Source organism: Calypte anna, chromosome 22 (assembly GCF_003957555.1).
Source record: "Calypte anna isolate BGI_N300 chromosome 22, bCalAnn1_v1.p, whole genome shotgun sequence".
Classification (NCBI taxonomy): domain Eukaryota; kingdom Metazoa; phylum Chordata; class Aves; order Apodiformes; family Trochilidae; genus Calypte; species Calypte anna.
In genome coordinates, this window is record NC_044267.1 from 3,413,317 (window position 1) to 3,433,618 (window position 20,302).

Below are 20,302 nucleotides of genomic sequence, written 5' to 3' on the forward strand. Positions count from 1 at the left end.
TGTTTTCACAGATGATTGCAAACAACTCCAGTCTGGACAGCATCTTGGCACTCCTCTGTCAATTAATGCCCTCATCTTGCTGTAGGCTGTTTTTTCACTGGTTGGTTCACTAAAATGTCTCTGATTCAGGAAGTTAATTTTCCGAGAACTTTATAGGAAAAATTGTGGGCATATTCCTGTAGATTAGAACCTGTTGTGCCCCAGGTAGTAATTTCAGGGCACCTTGGGTTTACTGAAGAAGCTGTTGCAGAACTAGGCCACGAGCACTGACAGCACACATCCTTCCCTCTCCTTTCTGTATTAGCAGAGCAGTACAGACTCTCACCACCCTTTTAAAGGTGTCTCTAGGGCTTTAAAGCTCCCTGCAGCTGAGGCCCCTGTTTAGTGGCCTCCTCCTACCTCTCTCAGGGTCTCTGGCAAACAAAGGGGGTGAGGAAATAAACAAAAGTATAAACCCAATGCCTTCTTCCTTCCCTGATTCTCATCTTTGTTTCCTTGCCGTGGAACAGGGAGATGGAAACAGCTCTCTCATTCCCATGTGCCAGGAAATTTGATGCACAGTTTGCTGGAGGCAGGCACACTAATAGTCTAGTCCTCTGTAAGATGTCTCAAGTTGGGAATCTTAATTGCTAAGTGCTTTTGAAATCCTTACTGTAAACACTTCAGGGTTTTTCCTCTTGGGATGGGCGTCTGGCCAGTGGGGTTTCTATTCTGCACCCTCCCTTTAACATCAGGGTCTTTAGAAGAGCTGTTGATGACAATAATGTTGAGTGTTGGGTTGCTCCCAACTGTTATTTCTAGGATCAGCTGCCTGACTTTCCTGATTCAGAAATCATAAGAAAAACAAACACCAGAGCAGGAAGTTGCTGCCCTCCAGTGCTGCCTCCTGGCTGTCAGACCCAATATTTCCAAAGTGGCCCCGTAGATCCACCCATTCTGGTATGTGGCTCTGTTTGCACTGGCTTGCTCCTTCTGCTATGTACTCCTTGATCAGACTTGTGTCTGGTACTGCCCTCTTGTTGAATTTATTTGTGTTCTTGTGTTAATTCAGGGCTGAAGTTTTGGTTTTGTTTTTGTTTTTTTTGTTCAGCTCTACACAAAGCCCCACAAAATTAAGAGCTGCAGGTTTCAATGCTTTCCCATTGCATGTGACAGGGATGAGCTGACAGAAGGACTTGGCCAGCTGAGAGCCTCTCCTTTGCCTGTGTCTGAGAGAGCAGAGGGAAGCAGGTCAGTACAGAATGAGACATAAAGTGGATGAATTGTTCTGGCAGGGCCCGACCCTGCTGTATTCAGGTGTATCCAGGCATAGCTGAATGAAATGGAATGGTCTGAAGTTCTATGGTGATCTTTGCCTAAATTAGGGTGGAGTTTTTTGGTTTGGTTTTGCTTGTTTCTCCCCCCCACTGGAAGTCTGGTATTTGTCCTTTCTGTTTCTTTCCTTTATCCAAGGCTTACTCTCCTCCCTGACTTTTGAGGTTAGATGGCCATGCAGGGAATGTCTTGTTCTCCCACAGAAAAAAAGAAACCTGTGTGCTGTTACATCCAGAAAGATATCAGAGCTATTCACTGTGGAGTTCAGGGAAGGATAGCATCCTCCAGAGTGTTTTGGAAATACCTTTTGAGGAGTACAAAAGCCTTAAGTGGGTTTTTTTTGGTTTTTTTTTCTTGGCACCATGGTGAAAGAAATTCTTTTTTTCCTCACAGACTCCTGTAGGAGCAGTAGTTTATTTTCTTCGTTCTAAGATAAAGGAAGACAGGTTTTTTTTTCAGCTTGGAGGAAAGTGTAAGCTACCATTTACAGTAGTTCCTCTTTCAGGATGATTTCCAAGTGGTTTTGTGATGTGAGAGAAGTTTTCCCTCACTGGAGAGAGAACTTAACAAGGAAACATGCAAGAAGTTCAGAGGTTTCAATGAGCTAAAGTAGGAGAAACTTGGCATCTCTCAAGGTCAGTAGGAGATTTTCTGAAGAAGCCAGGTAGCAAGAGCAAAAACCACCTGGAGTTCTGTCAGCAATGGCAATTTTATGTATTGAAGCAAATTATAGGTTTGGGTGATGAGTTTGGAGCAGCCTTGGTCTGACAATAAGGACTGTCTAGCTCCTAGTGCTACAGGTTTGCAATTCACAAGTAGAACACAAACAAGTGCAATGAAAAGGTTAATATCAAACTGGTAGTAGCATGGAGAGGTCAGCAGAGATCCAGCCTCCATCAGGGTGGAGATGCACAACTGATTTCTCCAGCATGGTCATGGATGGGACTTGTGAGCAGTAGTGACTGCTGGAGGGCAGCATGACAAGGGACAGCTGGCATCATGGTCAAGTGTTGGTCCCCACAACAGGAACAAAGTGTGGGCAACAACCATGTCATAGCCCAGTCTGCAACTATCCTGAAGAAGACAGATCCCTCATTGTGTCCAGAGGCCATCAAAAGGGGTGATTTGCCATGCTGAGGAGTGGGGAAAGGGCTCTGGCCAGTGTGATAAGTGCCTAAGAATGATCATAAGCTGAGCCCTTTGGGATAATTGATTAATTACTCTCATTTTATGAAGCAATGCATTAAGTAGGGTTCAGTGCACTAAAAACTCATTAACTGAGGCAATCAGGGACACGCACAACAAGCACGTGGGATTTGATTTTCACAGGGGTTGCAAAACACCCTGACATATCCACAAAAACCCTTTGAAGGCCCAAGTCAGCACCTCCTTCAGCCTGGAAGAGCAGCACAGCTAAACTGCTCCATCTAGGACTGGATGTCCTGCAGAAGGACTTTGCTGTCAGGACCCTGTCTTTGGAACTCTGTGGAACTTTTGGTTTGACATCTCTATGGCCAAAACAAAAAGGTTCTTGTAAACTTTGCCTTAAAACTGTAGTGAAAGGAAAGCAGATGTGTATGTGAGGAGTCTTGAAGGTCTCAGAAGCTTTCCAGCAGCTGAGTGATTTAGCCTGTATCCTCCCTCTGATGGAGAAAATGGGGTCTTTGGGTCAATGTAGCAAATGGGCACAAGTCTACAGTCCTGACATGGCTTGAAATCAAGTGCTGCTGAACTGAATGTGGGTTGGAAGTTCTGACAGGGTCTGGGCAACAGGTAACACCCAAGTGAAAAAGCTGTAAGAAAACCACACCAATACACATCCTCCCAACTCCTTACTGCACAACAGGGCCCTGCCTGATGCACCTGCAAGTCAAAATAGGAGCTGGATCTAAATTCCTCTTGGCACATCTTTGTACTGTCAGTAACTGGGTTGGCAGTCTGTTGTCAACCTTGAGTATTTTGTGGAGATAAGGAACCACTTTTGTTATCATAACAGAACTCAGAAAATGTGGTTTGTAGTGTGCAGGGTGGCTCAGTGGAGCATTTACCAGGCCTTGTGGAGCTGGAGAACCATTGCCTTAATGCAGTGCTGAAAGGTGATTGTGCTGTGATGGTGATGGATACAGCAGGGTAACAAGGGTAGAAAAGAGTGTCTGTATTTATAGGCTTCTCATCAGAATATATGACCTATAGAATGAAAAATCTTCTCAGTAACAGTCTGAAGAATTGTGTGAGAACTGCTGACAGCTTGACCTGTGCTGGTGAGGTACAGAGAAGCAGGACAGATGGATACAGAAATTACAGGGAAGGCAAAATCAGCTGACAAATTTCCCATTTCCTTTTCTCCATTCAGTTAGGAGTGACAAATGGTTTAATACATGTTACTTCCTTACCTTAAACTACAGCATGGCAAACTGCCTGGAGATTGATTCAGTCAATAGATCTTGCAGATCACATTTCTTGCAGTGTGTTTTCTTTTTAAAGGTTCATACTGCATTTGGAATTTTTGGTTCTAGTCTGTTAGATCCCTGAAATGTACAGTTTGCAGGAAACCTAACTGAAAGGACTACAGTGCAATTAAAATTCCTTTTTTTCTTTTTTGTTTCTGGCATTCCTGTGTGTAGGGTGGATTATTTCTGCCTGGAGGATCTAATTAAGTTTCCAGCACTGTAAGAGTCAGTAAAGAGTTAGAGGTGTCCTTTTCAGTTCAGGCACTATAGGTGCATGATATTTATTTCATGTTCTTATGTAATTTGCACTTGATGTGACAACTTGAAATGCCATAAACCTAGATTGAAATGGTTGTTTATTGCAGTCATATTGATTTACAGTGCTGAGAATGTAGCCTATACTTGCAAAAACTGGGTTAGCCTGAGTCTGCCTTGCTCTCTCCCCAGCAGAATGCAGAGATCTCTCTCAGTACATATGAACATTTTAGTGAATCAATTCTCCCAGCCACTGCTAAAAAATAAAACAGATGTTATTTTGAACTGTGTGATAGTGGGTACAGAAAATAGCTACTTTCTGTGAACAGAATATTTAACAGAAACAGTAAGCTTTTTTCTTTTTTTTCATTGGATTTGGCTCCAATTTCTTCTTGAGATTGATCCACTGACACATTAAAGTTTTTCTCAATGCATCTGTTAATCAAAAGCAGCTACTGATTAATCTCTGTCAGTTTTGATCTGGGCTGTGTGGCTGAGTGTTCAGCACTTTTAATCCAACCTGATGTGAGTATATGCACTAAATACACCCCCCACACCCCTTGCCTGGGGGACCTGCATGGACCTACAAAGATTTGGGTTTTCTGTGCCAGGGACTGCTGAGGACTTGAGGCACATGCAGCAACCACCAGTGATGTCCCAGTTTCAGTTCTGTCTCACTGCCACTGCTAATTGACAGCAGAGTGAGTGCCAGCTCCTCAGGATGGAGGCTGAGGGGATTTTGCTGTGCAACCTGCTTGCCTTTGTGGCTAAACTAATACTGTGGTGTGTTCTTCTGCTATTTGTTATTCCTCACTGACCCTGTGATTTATACAAGACCTCATGTTTGATGCACAGCTGAGAGCATTTCCCTCAGGTTTTTTTATTTACTTAATTTATTCCTTTAAGTCCAGCTTTCTGCTGCACTGCCTTAGAGTAAAAATCTCACAGTAGTATGAACATGGGGACAGACCCAAGGTGAAGGTAGATCTCCACACTGCTTGCTAAGGCCTAGGCTTGATGATTGGTAACCAAGGCAACAAGGCCTCCTTTGAAATAAGTGCTTGCTGCAGCCCCCCATCTTGTGTGGAACAGTGGTCAGTGTGAAAAATCAGAGAAGACAAGGTAAGATCTATTAGGCAAATAAAGCAGTCAGACAGGCAATCAAAAGTGCCTGCCATAGAGCTGCCTCAATTAAAGCTGGTATCATCAGGGGATGAGTGTGTGCTGCTGGTTTGCTCATTGCCTTGTGAATGGTTAAAGAGGCTGGTGCTGCAAACCAAGAAATGAAAATATGCATTGCAAGGCAAAGTTTGTATGCAGAAGTGGCTGGAGCCTGTTCTTCTCTTACACTGTGGCAAAATTCTGGCTGTGACTGTTGTAGTAGAGGGTGCAAATGTAACCCCAAAGCCTTCACAGAATGGGAAAATTCCTACAGGTCTGATTTTTCTTGCTGGATTTGTCATGGGGATAAACAGGAGGGAGACTCCGTGCTACTTCTGTGCATCATCTGTTAAAAAACCTGGAGGTTATTATGGCTGCTTTAATTTACATTTTTAATGTAATATTCTTCAGCTGGCAGTCTCTTTCTTTTCACTTCAATCTGCCCTGCATCTCTCCTGATCAATTTTTAAGTTGTGAATTTAGTCTTTTAGAAACTGATCTGTGGTGTGGGGAGATGATCTTGGATGAACCAGGCAATTGCATGGAGCTGGACTCTGTCCCAGTCAATCTTTCTGGTCCAGGATTCCCCAGGACTTTTCCCTGCTTATGTCTGGACGATTGGAACTGCTAAGACATGAGCTTAGTTTTGCTTCAGCATGTGTGGAAACTTTGATCCCAAGAGCTGAACCTGCAACACTGCTTTCATTTCAGATGAGCTGCATCCAGGACTTATGTACTGTCCAAGCCTCAGTTGTGTGGAGTCCCATAGTGGGGGTTAAGTCAGGCAGCAAGGGAATCTCTGCAGGGAATCTTCTGGCAAGGTTTGAATCTGATCCTGAACATCTGTGCTGCAGAATCCTTGCAATTCACTTGTCACACCTCTTTTGGTCACACTGCTGGCCAGTGTGGTCTCATCCTTCCACCAGCAAAACTTCAGTGTGTTGGAAGCAGGGAAATCTCTTCAAAGCTAAATCCATGATAAACTCTCAACAAATGACTTTAATGGAGGGGTTTGAAGTCACAGATCCTTTTACTGCCCAGTGCTTTTGGTAAGATGAAGTGAGCTCTGCCTTTTCATTGTGCAGCCATGGGTTACTTCTTGGCTGCTTCATCACTTGGGGTGTCAGAGGGTGGATGGTTGGCTTTTGTGTTCAGCTGGGCCTCATTCAATGCTGTTTAGGCTAAAATTCAGCAGGGTACTCTAACCACTGCATGTAGAGAGGGGTGTATTGGCAAACTGGAGCTGGACTGGACTTGGCAGCCCTAAAAGGTGAAGAGAAATAGACCCCTGTGTTTCTCTAAGAGCCCTCCTGCCCTCTGAAGAGCACCCACTCTGCATTCTGTTGCCATTGCTATAGTAACTTTCTGCCTCCTGATTTTGTTATGAATGGCAATGGGCAAAGCCTCCGTGCAGGCTCCAGCTGATACCCTGCTGTTTCAAACATCCTCAAGGCTTGCTTTCATTTTTAACCCATGAATGGATGGTGCTTTTTAGCTGGGGGTTCCTTTGTGAGCCTGTGTTTTCTTGCTTTTGTCTCTGTGCATGCAGCAACAAGCCATATGTCCATTGTACACAAAGAGGAGAAATTTGGAGCAAGCAGCTTTATCCAGGCAGAGGTCTTTATTTGAGGAGGAGGGAATGCTGGGCATTTTTAAGAGGTTGCAATTTATAGTGGTGTTTTTGCAAGATGAACAAGAGCCAGTGGGGTTCAGCAGCTACCAGTGCTTGGCTCTGAAGGCAGACTTTGTCTTTTTTTTATCATGATCCAGGCATCCCCTCTCCAGACACAATGCAGCTCTTTTCCTTCTGCCAGCACCATTTCCCTCTGGGACTTGCTGCTACCATGGAAAACAGCATAAAGCTTGGGTGAAGCTGTTCTTTAACCAGTTGTGAGCAGCAGGTCAGTTTTATCACTGCCATTTAGCAAATGTCTGGATGGATCCCACTGAAAGGGAAGTGGCTCAAGTCAAAAGAGCTCAGGAATTTGGGGGTGGTGGCACATGAACCCTTTCTGTTTAGAACATTACCAAAATTGTGTGACCTTCAAAATACCCTAGTGCTGGGGGCTGTGCAGGTACAGGTAGCTACCAAAGAAAGGATGGTGGAGGAGACAGGGCAAGAGAGACTGAATTATTGTCTCCAAAGAGGAGACAAGTTTCCAGAGACAGCTTTCTAACTTAATTACTGCTCCTAAGAAACTGGGAAGGAGCTGCAGCCTGGGCTTTGGGCTTCCATGCCTGCAGAGTGAGCCTGCTCCACTCCTGGGGTGCACTGGCATCAGGAGGGATGGTGGGGGGATAGTCCAGTCAGGAGTTACTTGTCTGAGGGATCTGGGAGGCACACAGGCACATTTCTCCCAGGATGCTGCAGTTTCTCCTCAGTTGCAGCATCTTTTCTGCAGGACTGAAAGGTTTATCCCTTTTCTGCTGCCTGAGGTGCTGTGGAAAGATTTTTTTTTTCAAGATTTGCCTTAACTTGAATTTTGCTGCTGCTTTTTGAAGTCCTAGGGTGTGTGTATTTTTTAGGCTCACAGAATCTGTCCTGCCTTGAATTGAGAGAAAGATCCTTTGAAAAATGATGTCCTTTAAAATCCTTCTCCATTAATCCTTTGGGCTTGCTTGGGTTTTCAGATGATGGGTAAACTGTTTGTGCTCAGTTGTGCACACATTCTTCTTAGAACCTGACTGCATACCTTAACACTAAGACTTCTCAGACCTGAGTTTTTGAGATGCTGATTAATTGGTGTAGAATGCAGTAGACCTCTCAAGTAATTTCATTTTCCTACTGTGATTTTTTTTTTCTTTTGGTCTTTAATCCCCACATCTGAAATAATTTTCTGCTCACTAAAGAATTAACCCATCATCTTTGCTGATAATTAGAATTATTACCATTTAACAGGCACAAATGAAGGCAGCAAAGTGAGTCAGTTGCAGAGCTAAGCAGGGAGCTTGAGTTTTCATTTCCCCTCTGGTTTAGCAGATGAGACTGCTTCTTTTGATAGGTTTTGGTGTGCAGTGTAAAACAGAGAAGTAGGTGTGCTAAAAGTGGGCTGGTTTTCCTGTAAAGACTCATTCAGGAATGTGCATTTATTTCACTGCATAGCTAACCACAGAAGCCTTGCAGATTAGAGCCCTCTGCCTAACACTTAGCTTTGCACACATTAGCAAAGCAAAGAGAAAATTGTAGAGCAGCCAGTGCATATTTCCCACTGTAATGCTAATTTGTTTGGAAAAGAAAATGGTGAGTAATTTGGGGGAGATTGTTTGTTTGGTTTTCCTCTGTAAGAGTGGAGAAACTGTTGGAGATCACAAACTATTTGGGCACTCTTGGACAAGGGGAGAATTCTGCCATGGTCTGGGGCACAGACTTCAAAGTGTGGAGTGTTGAATTCTGCAGGCACTTGAGTGGTTGCTTCAGTCTCAGGGGGAGAATTTCTCCTCCAGGATTTCAGAGGCCATAACATGACTGTGAATCTGAGCTGGCTGTTTTCAAGGAGATGCACAGAGCAGTCAGGGAGATGGAACTGTGATCCATTTGCTTCTGCATCTCTTTTGATATTGAAGCAGCTGAAGAGGGACGTGTGTTTTTGAGCACTGTTGTCAGAGTTTGATGCTGAAGCCATGCTCATTGTTTGGACGTGTTCTTACACTGGGACAGTGCTGGGATCCCTGGGGCATTCCCTGATTTTTTGTGTCTTCCAAATGTCAGCTCAGCTAAACTGGCTTGGGCCTGGGCATTGCCCATGCTGGAGATTTGTAGAGGTTACAGTGTGAAGCCTTTGTGAATCACATCCAAACATGTGAAGGGAATATCAAATCTGGCTATTGAGCCATACTTAAAGAGGATTTAAGCACTTCAACAAATGTTTGAGGGACAATTACTTTCGTTTTTTTCTTCTCTCTCACTAAAGGGTTAAAATATTCATGCTGGTTCTTCATTTTGAAGTCAGAATGTTTTGCAATGCAACTCAATCTTAAAAAAAAAGAAATCTCTTCAGCCCCCATAGGAGATGTTTCATATGAGATGCAAGGCAGATCAGTCTGAAATGTTACATTTTGATTAACTGAAGTTTGTTTTACAGATGGTTTCATGTTGACCTCACATCACTAAAAAAACCTCCCAGCATACAAGGGGGAAGAGAGGCTGTTTTGCACAAAATGTAACACAGAGCCTGACCTCTTGGTATTCCTCTTCTGGAAGAGTTACTCTGCATTTTTACTGAATTACAACAGGCTCTTTGGGTGCTTTTAAACAAATATTTCCACATATACAGCCCCTCTTGAAGGATATGCAGTTGTACTCTTTGAAACACCAGTACCATATTTACATGGATGTTAAAACAGCATCTTAAATGCTCCTCTCTCTCCACTCTTGCTGTTTAGAGAGAGCATTTTGCTGCTGGGGGAAATAATCCCCCTCTGTGTCACTCCTTGTCCTGTCCCTGTACAGGGATACCCTGGCAGAGGAGGATGAGGGGTCTCCATCTGCAGGTGACCCATTAGTGTTCCTTTCCAAAGCAGCAGCTGGCAGCCCTCTGATTAGCATGCTACAGATGGCAGCAAGAGGCAAAGGGGTTCTCCCATCCCCTCACTGGAGCACCCTTCACTCTCTCACCTTCCTCCTGAATTGAGGGTAGGGAACTCTGCTGCTTGCTGGGTTTTTTCTTTTCATAGAATCATAGAATCCTAGAATGGGCTGGGTTGGAAGGGAGCTCAGAGCTCATCAAGTCCAAGCCTTGATCCACTCCTGCTGCAGTTCCCAGCCCATGGCACTCAGTGCCACATCCAGGCTCTTTGGAAAGATCTCCAGACACGGAGAATCCACTCCTTCCCTGGGCAGCCCATTCCAATGCCTGATCACCCTCTGCAGAAAGAAATTCTTTCTCATCTCCAACCTAAACCTCCCCTGGCACAACTTGAGACCCTGCCCTCTTGTCTTGCTGAGAGTTGCCTGGGAAAAGAGCCCAACTCCCCCCTGGCTCCAACCTCCTTTCAGGGAGTTGCAGAGAGTGATGAGGTCTCCCCTGAGCCTCCTCTTCTCCAGCCTCAACACCCCCAGCTCCCTCAGCCCTTCCTCACAGCAATTCTGCTGGATCCCTTCACAGCCTCCTTGCTCTTCTCTGGACCTGCTCCAGCACCTCAAGCTCCTTCCTGAGCTGAGGGGCCCAGAACTGGACACAGGACTCAAGCTGTGGCCTCCCCAGAGCTGAGCACAGGGGCAGAATCCCTTCCCTGGAGCTGCTGGCCACGCTGTTCCTGTGCCAGCCCAGGATGCCCTTGGAATTCTTGGCCACCTGGGCACACTGCTGGCTCCTCTTCAGCTTCCTGGCAATCCAGACTCCCAGGTCCCTTTCTGCCTGGCTGCTCTCCAGCCACTCTGTCCCCAGGAGCTGCAGCCTGGGCTTTGAGCTGCCATCCCTGCAGGGTGAGCCCTGGCATCAGCAGGGATGAGAAGAGGCATAGTGCAGGCAGGAGTTAATTGTCTGAGTGATCTGGGGGGCACACAGCCTTATGAAATAAAACCTTGTAATGCAGTTTAATAAGATTAGATTTATTTAATAAGTGCAACATGGAGACGTTGGTTCATGTTTGCTGCCATGCCCCCAGACTTAATGGGTTCTACAGAGCAGCACAAAGAGGTCTGGTTTTTCCATTGCTCTAACATTTTTCAGTCCTTTTTTTTTTTTTTTTTTTTTTTTTTACTACTGGTGTTATTCCTGGCTTTTGCCTGCTTCTGTCTCTGCACAGAGTGAACAGAGCAGTGGTGGTGGCTGGGAGGAGCCCCAGACACCACTGATTATAGACAAACAAGAGCCTGGACCAGTGTCTTGCCACTGCCCCATGTGACAGCCTGCTTCTGTGGTTTTAGGTGGGCCATTTGAATTTCTATGCCTCATTTCCCATGTGTACAGTGAGGCTAATAATGCTGCCTTTGTCTGTCCTCTCTGTTTAAAATGTAATGAGATGAGATTTTCAAAAATGACAAATGATTTTCAGTGCCTTGGATGAGCACTTAGCTGAAGGCATCTTCAGAAGGGGCTGAACTCTCTCCTGCTGGGCACTGTGTCCCAATGAGGTTTTCAAGCTGTGTCAGCAAAATGAAGAAACTGAACAGCACAGAGACAACCCAGTGCAGGTTTCTGCTTGAAGCTTTTTCTTCTTAGCTTAACATTTAAATTCAGCAACACCAATGTTCCCTCAGACACTTGGAGAGAAGAAAACCCTTTGTAAAAACGAGGGAGAAAAGTGAAGTTTCTCTTCACTTCTGAAGTTTTCTTCTGCTTGCTTCTCGGAAGAGAACTTCTGAAGTTTTCTTTTGCTTTCCAAATTGTGGGGTTTGATGACTTGGTTTGAGTTCTGATTTGAAATTTCCAGCAGGAAACTATTTGTCCTTCACATCCTTCTCTCTGCCATTGAACCAAATCCCAGCTCAGCATGTCCCTGGAATCAGTGGTCATGAAGAAAATCTTTGAGACCTCTTTTGTGTATGTCCATCATATGATCTGACATACAGGAGTAATATGAATATTGGGAAGCTTTAGAAGTAGGGAATGGTATCAATGTGGCATAGTGGCCCAGCCAAGCCATAATGTTCAGTGTCATGATTCTCTATTCTGTGTGACTCTCTGGCATTTTTATTGCAGAGAAGCACATGACAGTCTATTTACCTTTATCAATAGACTCAAGATACTTTCTCTCTCCTTGGCTTCACCAGTTAAGTCACTGGCTGTGCAAACATGACTAACAGCATATTCAGAGCTCTTTTCTGAATGCCTACCTGTGCAGACTGGTGCACTGTGTCTAAAATAGGCTTCAAAGCCATCCCCAAACACAGCCTGTGAGGTGAAGCTGCTTAATGCAGCTTAAGGGTAAGATGCTTCTGTGCTATGAGCTGGCAGAGCTTCCATCTGATCAAGATGATAAACAGAACCATCAGCATAAGTAACATATTCTGAACTCACCTGGACATTTTTATCCAACACCTCTTCTTTATCTGAATGTGAATTCCCTCTCTTTTCTTTTCACTTGTGTAGCTTAGTGAAATTCTTGAGTCTGTGATATGGAATTAAGAGGAAAATGTTTGCTCTCGTGGGATATGCATGTGTGCACATAAATGTCATGAATATTCTAAGCACAGGTCTGACCCAAGTGGTGTTGTATTGCTGTCTGTGAGTGCAGAAAACTGTTCTCCTTGTCCAAGGAAGTCTTTTCTGAGCCCAACATCCTATGAGTGCAATATAGCAGATGGTATCCTGAGCTATTCAGTGAAGTATTTCTGTTCCAATAATTGGGAGGACTGTTCCACTTAGTGGGAAGTGCTGCAGGAGTTTCAGTAGAATAGCAGGGAGATGAGAGAGTAATTCTAGAGCAAATGAGAAGGAAGGTGGAGCTGGCTGCATCTCCAGTACAATTGCAGCATGTCAAGACATGAAGTATTTGTTATCCTGAGTCTGGGATATCAACTTTACTGCTTTTATTTTTAGTGCTGTTGTGTCCTGTCTTGTTTCATTTCAGACAGAGTGTCACTCAGCTGTAACACTCAAATGAGTGAATCATCCATAGATCATGATATGCTTTATGACCCTTACTGTTATTATTGTCATTATTTATTAACACAGTGCTTAGAAGGTGTGGGAAGTCATGTGGATCACAGCTCTGGCATTCTTGCATCTCTGTCTGGGGAGACAGAGCACTCATGAGATCCCAGTGACAGAAACAGCAATATTCACCCATTCTTCTCCTTTGTTTTTTGACCAGAGCTCCCTGACTTGGAAGTTCTCACTTTTACAACAGATTGTTGTTGTCCATTTTGGGTCCTTTTGGAAAAATGCTGGCAAAATTTTAAATAGTTTCCAGTCCACAAATCAATAGCTATTTCCTGTTGAGTCCCTGTTCCATCCAGATGTTAATGGGGCTATGCCAGGAGCTGTTGTATTCTTAGAGAGGTGTTCAGAGGAAATGTTAATATTTAATGATGCCTTTTTGTGGTTAGAGTTCTCTTAATGACACTGTCTGGAAGAAGCAAACCTCAATCCTAGGCTGTAATCAATCCCCACAACCTATTGCTGGGGTTCAGAATGTCACAGGACATTTCCAGACCTCAATGAAATCAACACTTTTGCTGGAACTTCTGTCTTACATACTGACAAATTCAGAGAGATTCCTGTTGCTTCCATCCATGATTATCATCCTGGGAATAGCTGGGAAATCCCTGATTTCAGAGCAGCATTTATCTTATGGAGACTGAATTAGGAAGGAGAGGTTTTGAAGCCAGGGAGGCTGTCCACTTCTTCTTGTCAAAGTCAGGGGGAGTTGTGTGCCTGATTTCCATTTGTGCTTTTGGAAAATCCCCTTCTCATTGACTAAATATTTGTACTACTGGCGGTGTGCACAGTGGCACAATGTGGCTTTCAAACCATCTGTTTTCAGGGACTTAAACCCACTGGCAACAATTCCTGATTGGCAGAAATTTACCAGGGCTGGTTTACATTAGTTGAGGTTGCTGAGGACAAAACCATAAAGGAAAATAGAGGCATAGGATAAGAAGAAATAAAAAGGAGCATGGAAATAAATGAGCTTTGTTTCAGCATTTGAATGGACTTTACTCATTTATCAAAAGACTTTCTTCTGCTCTGTAATGTTTCTGAAATAATGTGTCTTGTCTTTGAGTGCTCCATGCCAAGAAAAGCTGTCAGCCACTCCAGCAATTATCATATCCCAAAGGAAGCTGCTTAATGATTTCTCTGTAGACAACTTGGTCTTTCAGTTTTTGTCCTATGCCAGAACAATTCCAGCCCAATGAAGCATTCCAAAATTTGCTTTGATTTTTAATAGCCAAGGAATATTCTGGAAATGCAATTACTCACTGCCACCTCTTGATGCTGAGCCTGCACCTTAGAAAATGAAAATTATGTGGTCAGGTACTGGGATCAGCAATAGGTAAGGCAAAAATCAGAGAGAAGAAGGGTGGCTTTCCCAGCTTGTGGTCAGGCAGGGAAATTCCCAGTCTATCCTAATCCCTTCCTCTGAGCATTCCTGAAATTTGGTTATGGATTTCTATTCAGGCTTTGTTCAGCTTCTCTTGGAAATGGGAAAAGTATTTGGATCTTTGCTTTTAGCCCCATGCTCTCAGGCACCAGGAAGATTTTCCTTGATATTCAGTAGAAGCAAATGGACTCCACCATGGAGTCTCTTCTCAGAGGACCCAGCTGGAAACACAGCATCAACTTCATTTAATTCTGAGGCCAGAACCTTTCTGAAATTGTGACCCAATGAAACTTCACTGAAGATTGCCATTGACTTAAAAATGTCCAGTATTATGTTCTCCTGCATGAGAATATCAGTGGTGCTTCAGCTCTACTTACCCCATGTTTTGGCACAGGAATCTTCTTCATTTGCAGCCTTCTCTGGGAAGGTTTTGCCCTGTGCTCCTTAAGGCTGTTGTGCAGCTGTTGGAGGCATTGTCCCTGCAGCCAGGAACAGGTAAATTCCTGTGCAAGATGCCTCCATTGTTATGTTTATGATTATCTGCCAGATGCCTGGATAAATACCTGGTTGCCATGAAAACTCCTGGGTGGATCTTAGGGGCCCTCTCCTGCAGGACTCCAGGCTAGAGCTCTGTAAGCCATGCTATAAGATGACACAGTGGCACATATTGGCCTCCTACTTTCCTTATTTTCACTTGAGAATGTAGGTTTTGTGGGGTTCTGCTTTTGCAAATATCCAGATTTCAATGGGATGTTGCCTCACATGATAGATCTTGGACCCATTGGAAGCATTAATAATTAATTGGAAAAGGAAGAGCCCCGGATTTGGAAAGCAGTCAGTGTAATTTGTTTTAATAATGGCAATTTAATGGCAGAATATGCTGCTGGAATTCCTGGCTGGCTTCTTCATCTTCAAATAATGAAGAAAATTCTGGATTTGCAGCAATTGTCCCACCTTAGGGTGGTGGGCAAATGGAGCCTTTGTATTGCATTGTTTCCAATCCAACTGGAGTTGGGTTGTTCAGCTTCACCCTGCCTGGGTAACTATGGCAATGAAATGTGATCAAGCATCAGTCATCATTTTCTGATGGAGAGGAGAGCAGGAATCACTAGAGCCCTTGGTGCTGCATGGGTTAGTGAAGGATCCTCTGCTCCTGAGTTTTTCTAGAGAGTCCACAGATGCCAGAGCACTCTAGCACGGAGGGACAATTGATATGTAAGTAAAGAGACCTGATTTTTCCACTTGTTTGATAAGGAGCCAGCTGACTTTTTATCTTTGCACTCACATTTTCCCCTCTATATCAACGTAAAATTTCTTTGTGAAAGAATCCTTGTGAGATCCTCGTGCTCCTCATGCCATCCTTTTTCTTGGCTTTGCCAGGGCAAATCCCCAGGCAGGGACTGCCTTTTGTCATGGAGTTCTGCAGTGCTTAAGGTAGTCAGGGCTTCTGTCACTTACAACTTTTGTGCACTAGCATAAAAGAAGCTCAAATCAAGCCAGTTCTGCCACTGCTTTCTCTGCAGTTTCAGGCAGGCACTGCAAGCTTTCTATTCATCACTTTCCTCATTTGGAGTGTTTGAGATATAACTACCAGGAGTCACTCACCCAGAACTGTCCAGAGTGTTCAGATGATAAGAAAACCTCATGTTGTGATTCCACTCAGTTTCTCTTTTTTGTTCCTTTCATGACATCTGTGGATAATATTAACTGATAAAATTAACTAATTTTTTGTGTATTGCTGAACACTTCATCTGCAGATGAGTGTCCAAGTTAGTTCCTCTACTCTGCATACCTGTGTCACTGTGATTTGCAAAAACCAATTAATATTCATTACAGGAATGAAATATGAGATTTGTTGCACTGAAGGCCACCTGTGTAACTCCAGCTGGTCTGATTTGTTCTGTGTGTGTCACACACAGTGTCTCTCCACTTTTGTTGTCCACAGGGCTAAGACAAGTTCTTTGAAGAAATGTTCTTATTGATGCTGGGTTTATGAAATTCAGATGAGAGTCAGTGTGATTTTCAAAGTAGTTTATGTGGTCCTCTGTGTAAATAGATAATCTGTGGGATTATTAAGCACACAGATTATCAGATCCCAGTGACCTTTTTAGCAAAATTTGGTTATTTCTGTGCTTAGAGCCCATGGGGATTCTGGAATCTTAAACAAGACCTGTGTGTCAGACAGGACAGATGCTCAATGGGACTCATGTAGGTAATAAGTTTCTATAGTTGGTCCCAAAGACTGGTTTTGGGGATCTAAATTCCCAGTGCTCTGGCTGGGAATGAGCTTTACTCATGCTGTAGGAAAAGGAAAATCTTTGGGATGAATCTGTGGAGTCATGCAGGCATATAGAAATGTTTCAGTTCAACTACAGGAGAAAGAATGAGTGGAATTCACTTCAACTGGGCATTCTCACTGTCTGATAGCTGTTTCACAGGTGGGAATAACTTTGGAAATCAACCTGTTTGGGTTTTTTTTTTTCAGTGTCTATGAAAGGACCATGAAGGCAAAGAGTACTCCCTGTGAAATATCCAAAAAGGAGAATGTTGTCAATAGAGGATGTTTTTTAAAGTAGCTCAGAGATTCATTTGGAGTACCTGAGTTTCCTCATGGAAATCATCTTTGGTTTGATATGTGAGGCCAATCAGAGACTCAAGAGCTCAGCCTGTGGTAAGGTGTCTTTGGTAGACTAACTCTGAGAAATCCAAACCCTGAATAACTGAAGACACTGCTGAGTGTGTCCTCAAGTGCCTGTGGAGTGCGGAAAGAGTTGGAGATGGCTGTTCACCATGTAATCATTGTCCATGTTCTGAGGGTTTCTTGGAATGGAGAGGAAACCTCATCTTTTGGGAGTGACCTCTCTGAGATCTGAAATGTGTGGAAGTTGCAGTCTTGTCTGCAGGATTTCATTCTTGTCTTCATCCCTGCATGGCTCCAGGCTGGCTTCCTGGCAGGTCAGTCATTTTCCACCCTGTGTCCGTGGCCATCTGAGCATCCTCCAAGGATGTGCCAAGTGATGAATGAGCTTGATTAAGTTCAGCAGACTGCAGAACGTGGCAGCACAGTTGCTTCAAAGCCTTCAGCTGGCTGGAGCCTCTGTCAGCACTCTGCAGAGTGCCTGATCAGCGGTGCTATGACTATTAATATTTATAAACCTTAAATAATATAGGACTTCAGTGTACCTGAGAGACCATATGTTGGCCTCCAATCCCCCACAAAGCACCTGAGATCTGCGTGGCTACAACCCCAGCTAATCCACTCTTAGAGTCCCAGAAGGGGAAGGAGGTGGAGCTTTTCCCTGGAGAGCCTCTGCCTTTGGGTTTCTCCCTCCTTCATTAGTTACCAGAGCACATCATCTTCATCCTTCAGGGCCAAGCTGCAGGCTTTTTTTTTTTTTCTTTTAGCCTGGAGCCTTTTATCACCGTGCTCTGTGTTTCTTACAGTGCTCCACTTGGTTGTGACCTTGCCTTTGGATTTTTTTCCACCTTTTAGTGGAAATGCATTGAGTTGGGTGTGGTTCGCAAGGCACGAGGGTGTTGAGAGGTTTTTTATTATTTGCTGCCTAGTGTTTTTTCTTCATTCTGTAAAGGTGTTTGGTAGCCATTTGGACACAGATGCCTCTAAATTAACATTTAATGTATGCATGTGCAAAGATGCATATTAATGAATAATGCATAGTAAGAAACAGCTTGGTGACTGGGCTTGGTACAGAGAGAGACTGCATATGGATTAGCCTTAAAAGACCCGATTTAGGGCTTTTAATAATGTGTATCAGGTGGAGACAGCCGAGCTGAACCTATTGTGTGCTGCAGCATTACCTTTGTGACAAAAATGCCATTCCTCCCTCAGCTCCCAGAGCCACTCTGCTGAAACAAGCCCTTCAGAAATGACTAAAACAACCCTCCTGCACCTCGCCAACCGCTGGAGCTGTTGATTTAGCTCCAAACCCGAGTTCAGACAGGATCCCCGACACATGCAGCTGCAGCAGCCACGAGGAGCAGGAGGATGGCAGAGCCCAGCACCTCCTGTGAGTTCACTCAGACCCCAAGGGCCGGCACTGAGCCCCACCCCGGTTCGGCTCTGAGCCCCACACGGGGCTCGTTCTTACTCCACCCCGGTCCAGCACTGAGCTTCACACTGGGTTCGTTCTTACTCCACCCTAGCTTCGGCTCTGAGCCCCACACAGGGTTCGTTCTCACTGCCCCCCGGTTCGGCTCTGAGCCCTACTCAGGGTTCATTCTCACTGCCCCCCGGTTCGGCTCTGAGCCCTACTCATGGTTCGTTCTTTCTCCCCCTCGGTTCGGCTCTGAGCCCTAGTCAGGGTTCGTTCTCACTCCCCCCCGGTTCGGCTCTGAGTCCTACTCAGGGTTCATTCTCACTGCCCCCCGGTTCGGCTCTGAGCCCTACTCATGGTTCGTTCTCACTGACCCCCGGTTCGGCTCTGAGCCCTACTCAGGGTTCGTTCTCACTGCCCCCCGGTTCGGCTCTCGGAGCCGCTGGGCGGGTGGTGCTGAAGGGACAGCGCCCGGCCCGGCCCGGCCCCTCTGCACCCCGGGGGGGACCCTCCGCACCCCGGACCCCCGGGTTCTCTCTCCCAGCCCTGGCTCCGTCTCCCAGGGCGGGGAGGCTGGCGGCATGGGCAGCGGTGGGGAGGCAAGGGGCTGCTGTTGTGTCTCCTCCTCTAGAAAGCTGCATTCAGCCCCAGCCGCCTTTGGCTGCCTCCCCCGATCCCCAGCTGGGAGGGGCTGGGGGCTTCTGGCATTGCAGAGGCTTAATTGACTAGCGAGGTCACTAATTTTGGCTCCCGAAGGTAAGTCCTGGGTAGCGGCTCATTTTCCTCTCCCCCTCGGTTCTCACACCCCTCTCCCATCTGTTTCTCTTTCTCATTCTCTCTCCAGTGCCATCAATCAACCCTTTTTTCCCCCCGAAGAGGCTCTGCCCGAGCCACGGCACCAGCGATGCCCCAGACCCCAGGAAGATGACTCAGCGTTCAGCCTCCCCCTAACCCAACCTCAGCTCCCCGCCCTCCGGCTCCGCTGCTCGGAGAAAGTGAGGAACAATAGGATTCCTGGAGCACTCCCTGACTCCACCATTGCGGAGCTCGGGGAGGATGGGGAGAGGGTGGTGAGAAGCAGGCAGGAAGAGATCCTTTCTGCCCTGCCTCGGGAACACGCCTCCAAAGCAGCCGGAGGGGAGGTGAGGGGCTGCTCAGTCCCCAGCAGCCTCTCCAACTTGTAGCAAGAGCAGCACGCTGGGGAAGGGGGGGGGAAAGGGTGTGTGTGATGGGGGCTGTTGCTCCAACCTGATCGAGTCCATTTGCCAATTCACCACTCGCATCACTTCCGGATCAATCCTCAGTTTCTGCTGCAGAGTGAGGATTTTTTTTTTCTTTTTCTTTTTCCTTTTTTTTTTTTTTTTTTTTTCCTTCTCTCTCCTTTTCCCTCCCTCCTCATCTGGATGCTGGGAACTTGAAACCTCCTCCCTCCCTTGATTGCACCAGGATCTGCCCCAACCTTCCCTCAACTTTACACTGCATCAAAGAAAACAGAGCCAGCCACAGGCTATATTGTACCGATGGGGGCAGGGGATCTGCCAGGCACAGCCCTTTGCCATTGATGTTGCCGTAGCTCCAGAGCAATCTCCTTTTTTTTTTTTTTTTTTCTCCCTCTCTCTCTCTCTCTCTCTCCTCTTTCTCGTGATTGTGTGTGTGAGTGTGTGTGTGAAGGAAGGATCCTCCTGGTTACTGCTGTTATTATTTTCCCTTAGCAAGGAGACCACACAAGCCATGGCTGAGAGGAAGCAGTCTGGCCGGCAAGGGGAGGAAGAAGAGGTTCCAGCCTTCTTCAAAAACCTGGGCTCGGGCAGTCCCAAGCCCCGGCAGAAATTCTGTGGCATGTTCTGCCCAGTGGAAGGCTCCCTGGAGAACAAGACCATTGACTTCGACTCCCTCTCAGTGAGCCGAGGATCTAACAAAGTGGTGGCAAAGCAGAAGGATGTTGCCCACCTGGATGCTCAGTCCCTCTATTCCAGGCAGAGCGGGAAGGGAGGGGAACCATCTGTTGATTTTGGGAGAAAGGTGGAGATCAGGAGTGCCACTGGGAAGGAGGCGCTGCAGAACCTGAATGACAAGGTG

At 45.6% G+C, this 20,302-nt stretch overlaps 1 protein-coding gene across 1 annotated transcript in view; it reads left to right on the forward strand.

Moving 5' to 3' along the window:
• The first annotated feature begins 19,114 nt into the window (after positions 1–19,114).
• The window catches only part of DPYSL2 (dihydropyrimidinase like 2), a 48,166-nt gene continuing 46,978 nt past the window's right edge, over positions 19,115–20,302 (forward strand). The window contains exons 1-2 of the mRNA XM_030463952.1: positions 19,115–19,218; positions 19,936–20,299. Of these exons, the coding sequence (XP_030319812.1) occupies positions 19,955–20,299 (345 nt within the window). The 5' untranslated portion in view covers positions 19,115–19,218; positions 19,936–19,954. The remainder of the gene's footprint in view (positions 19,219–19,935; positions 20,300–20,302) is intronic.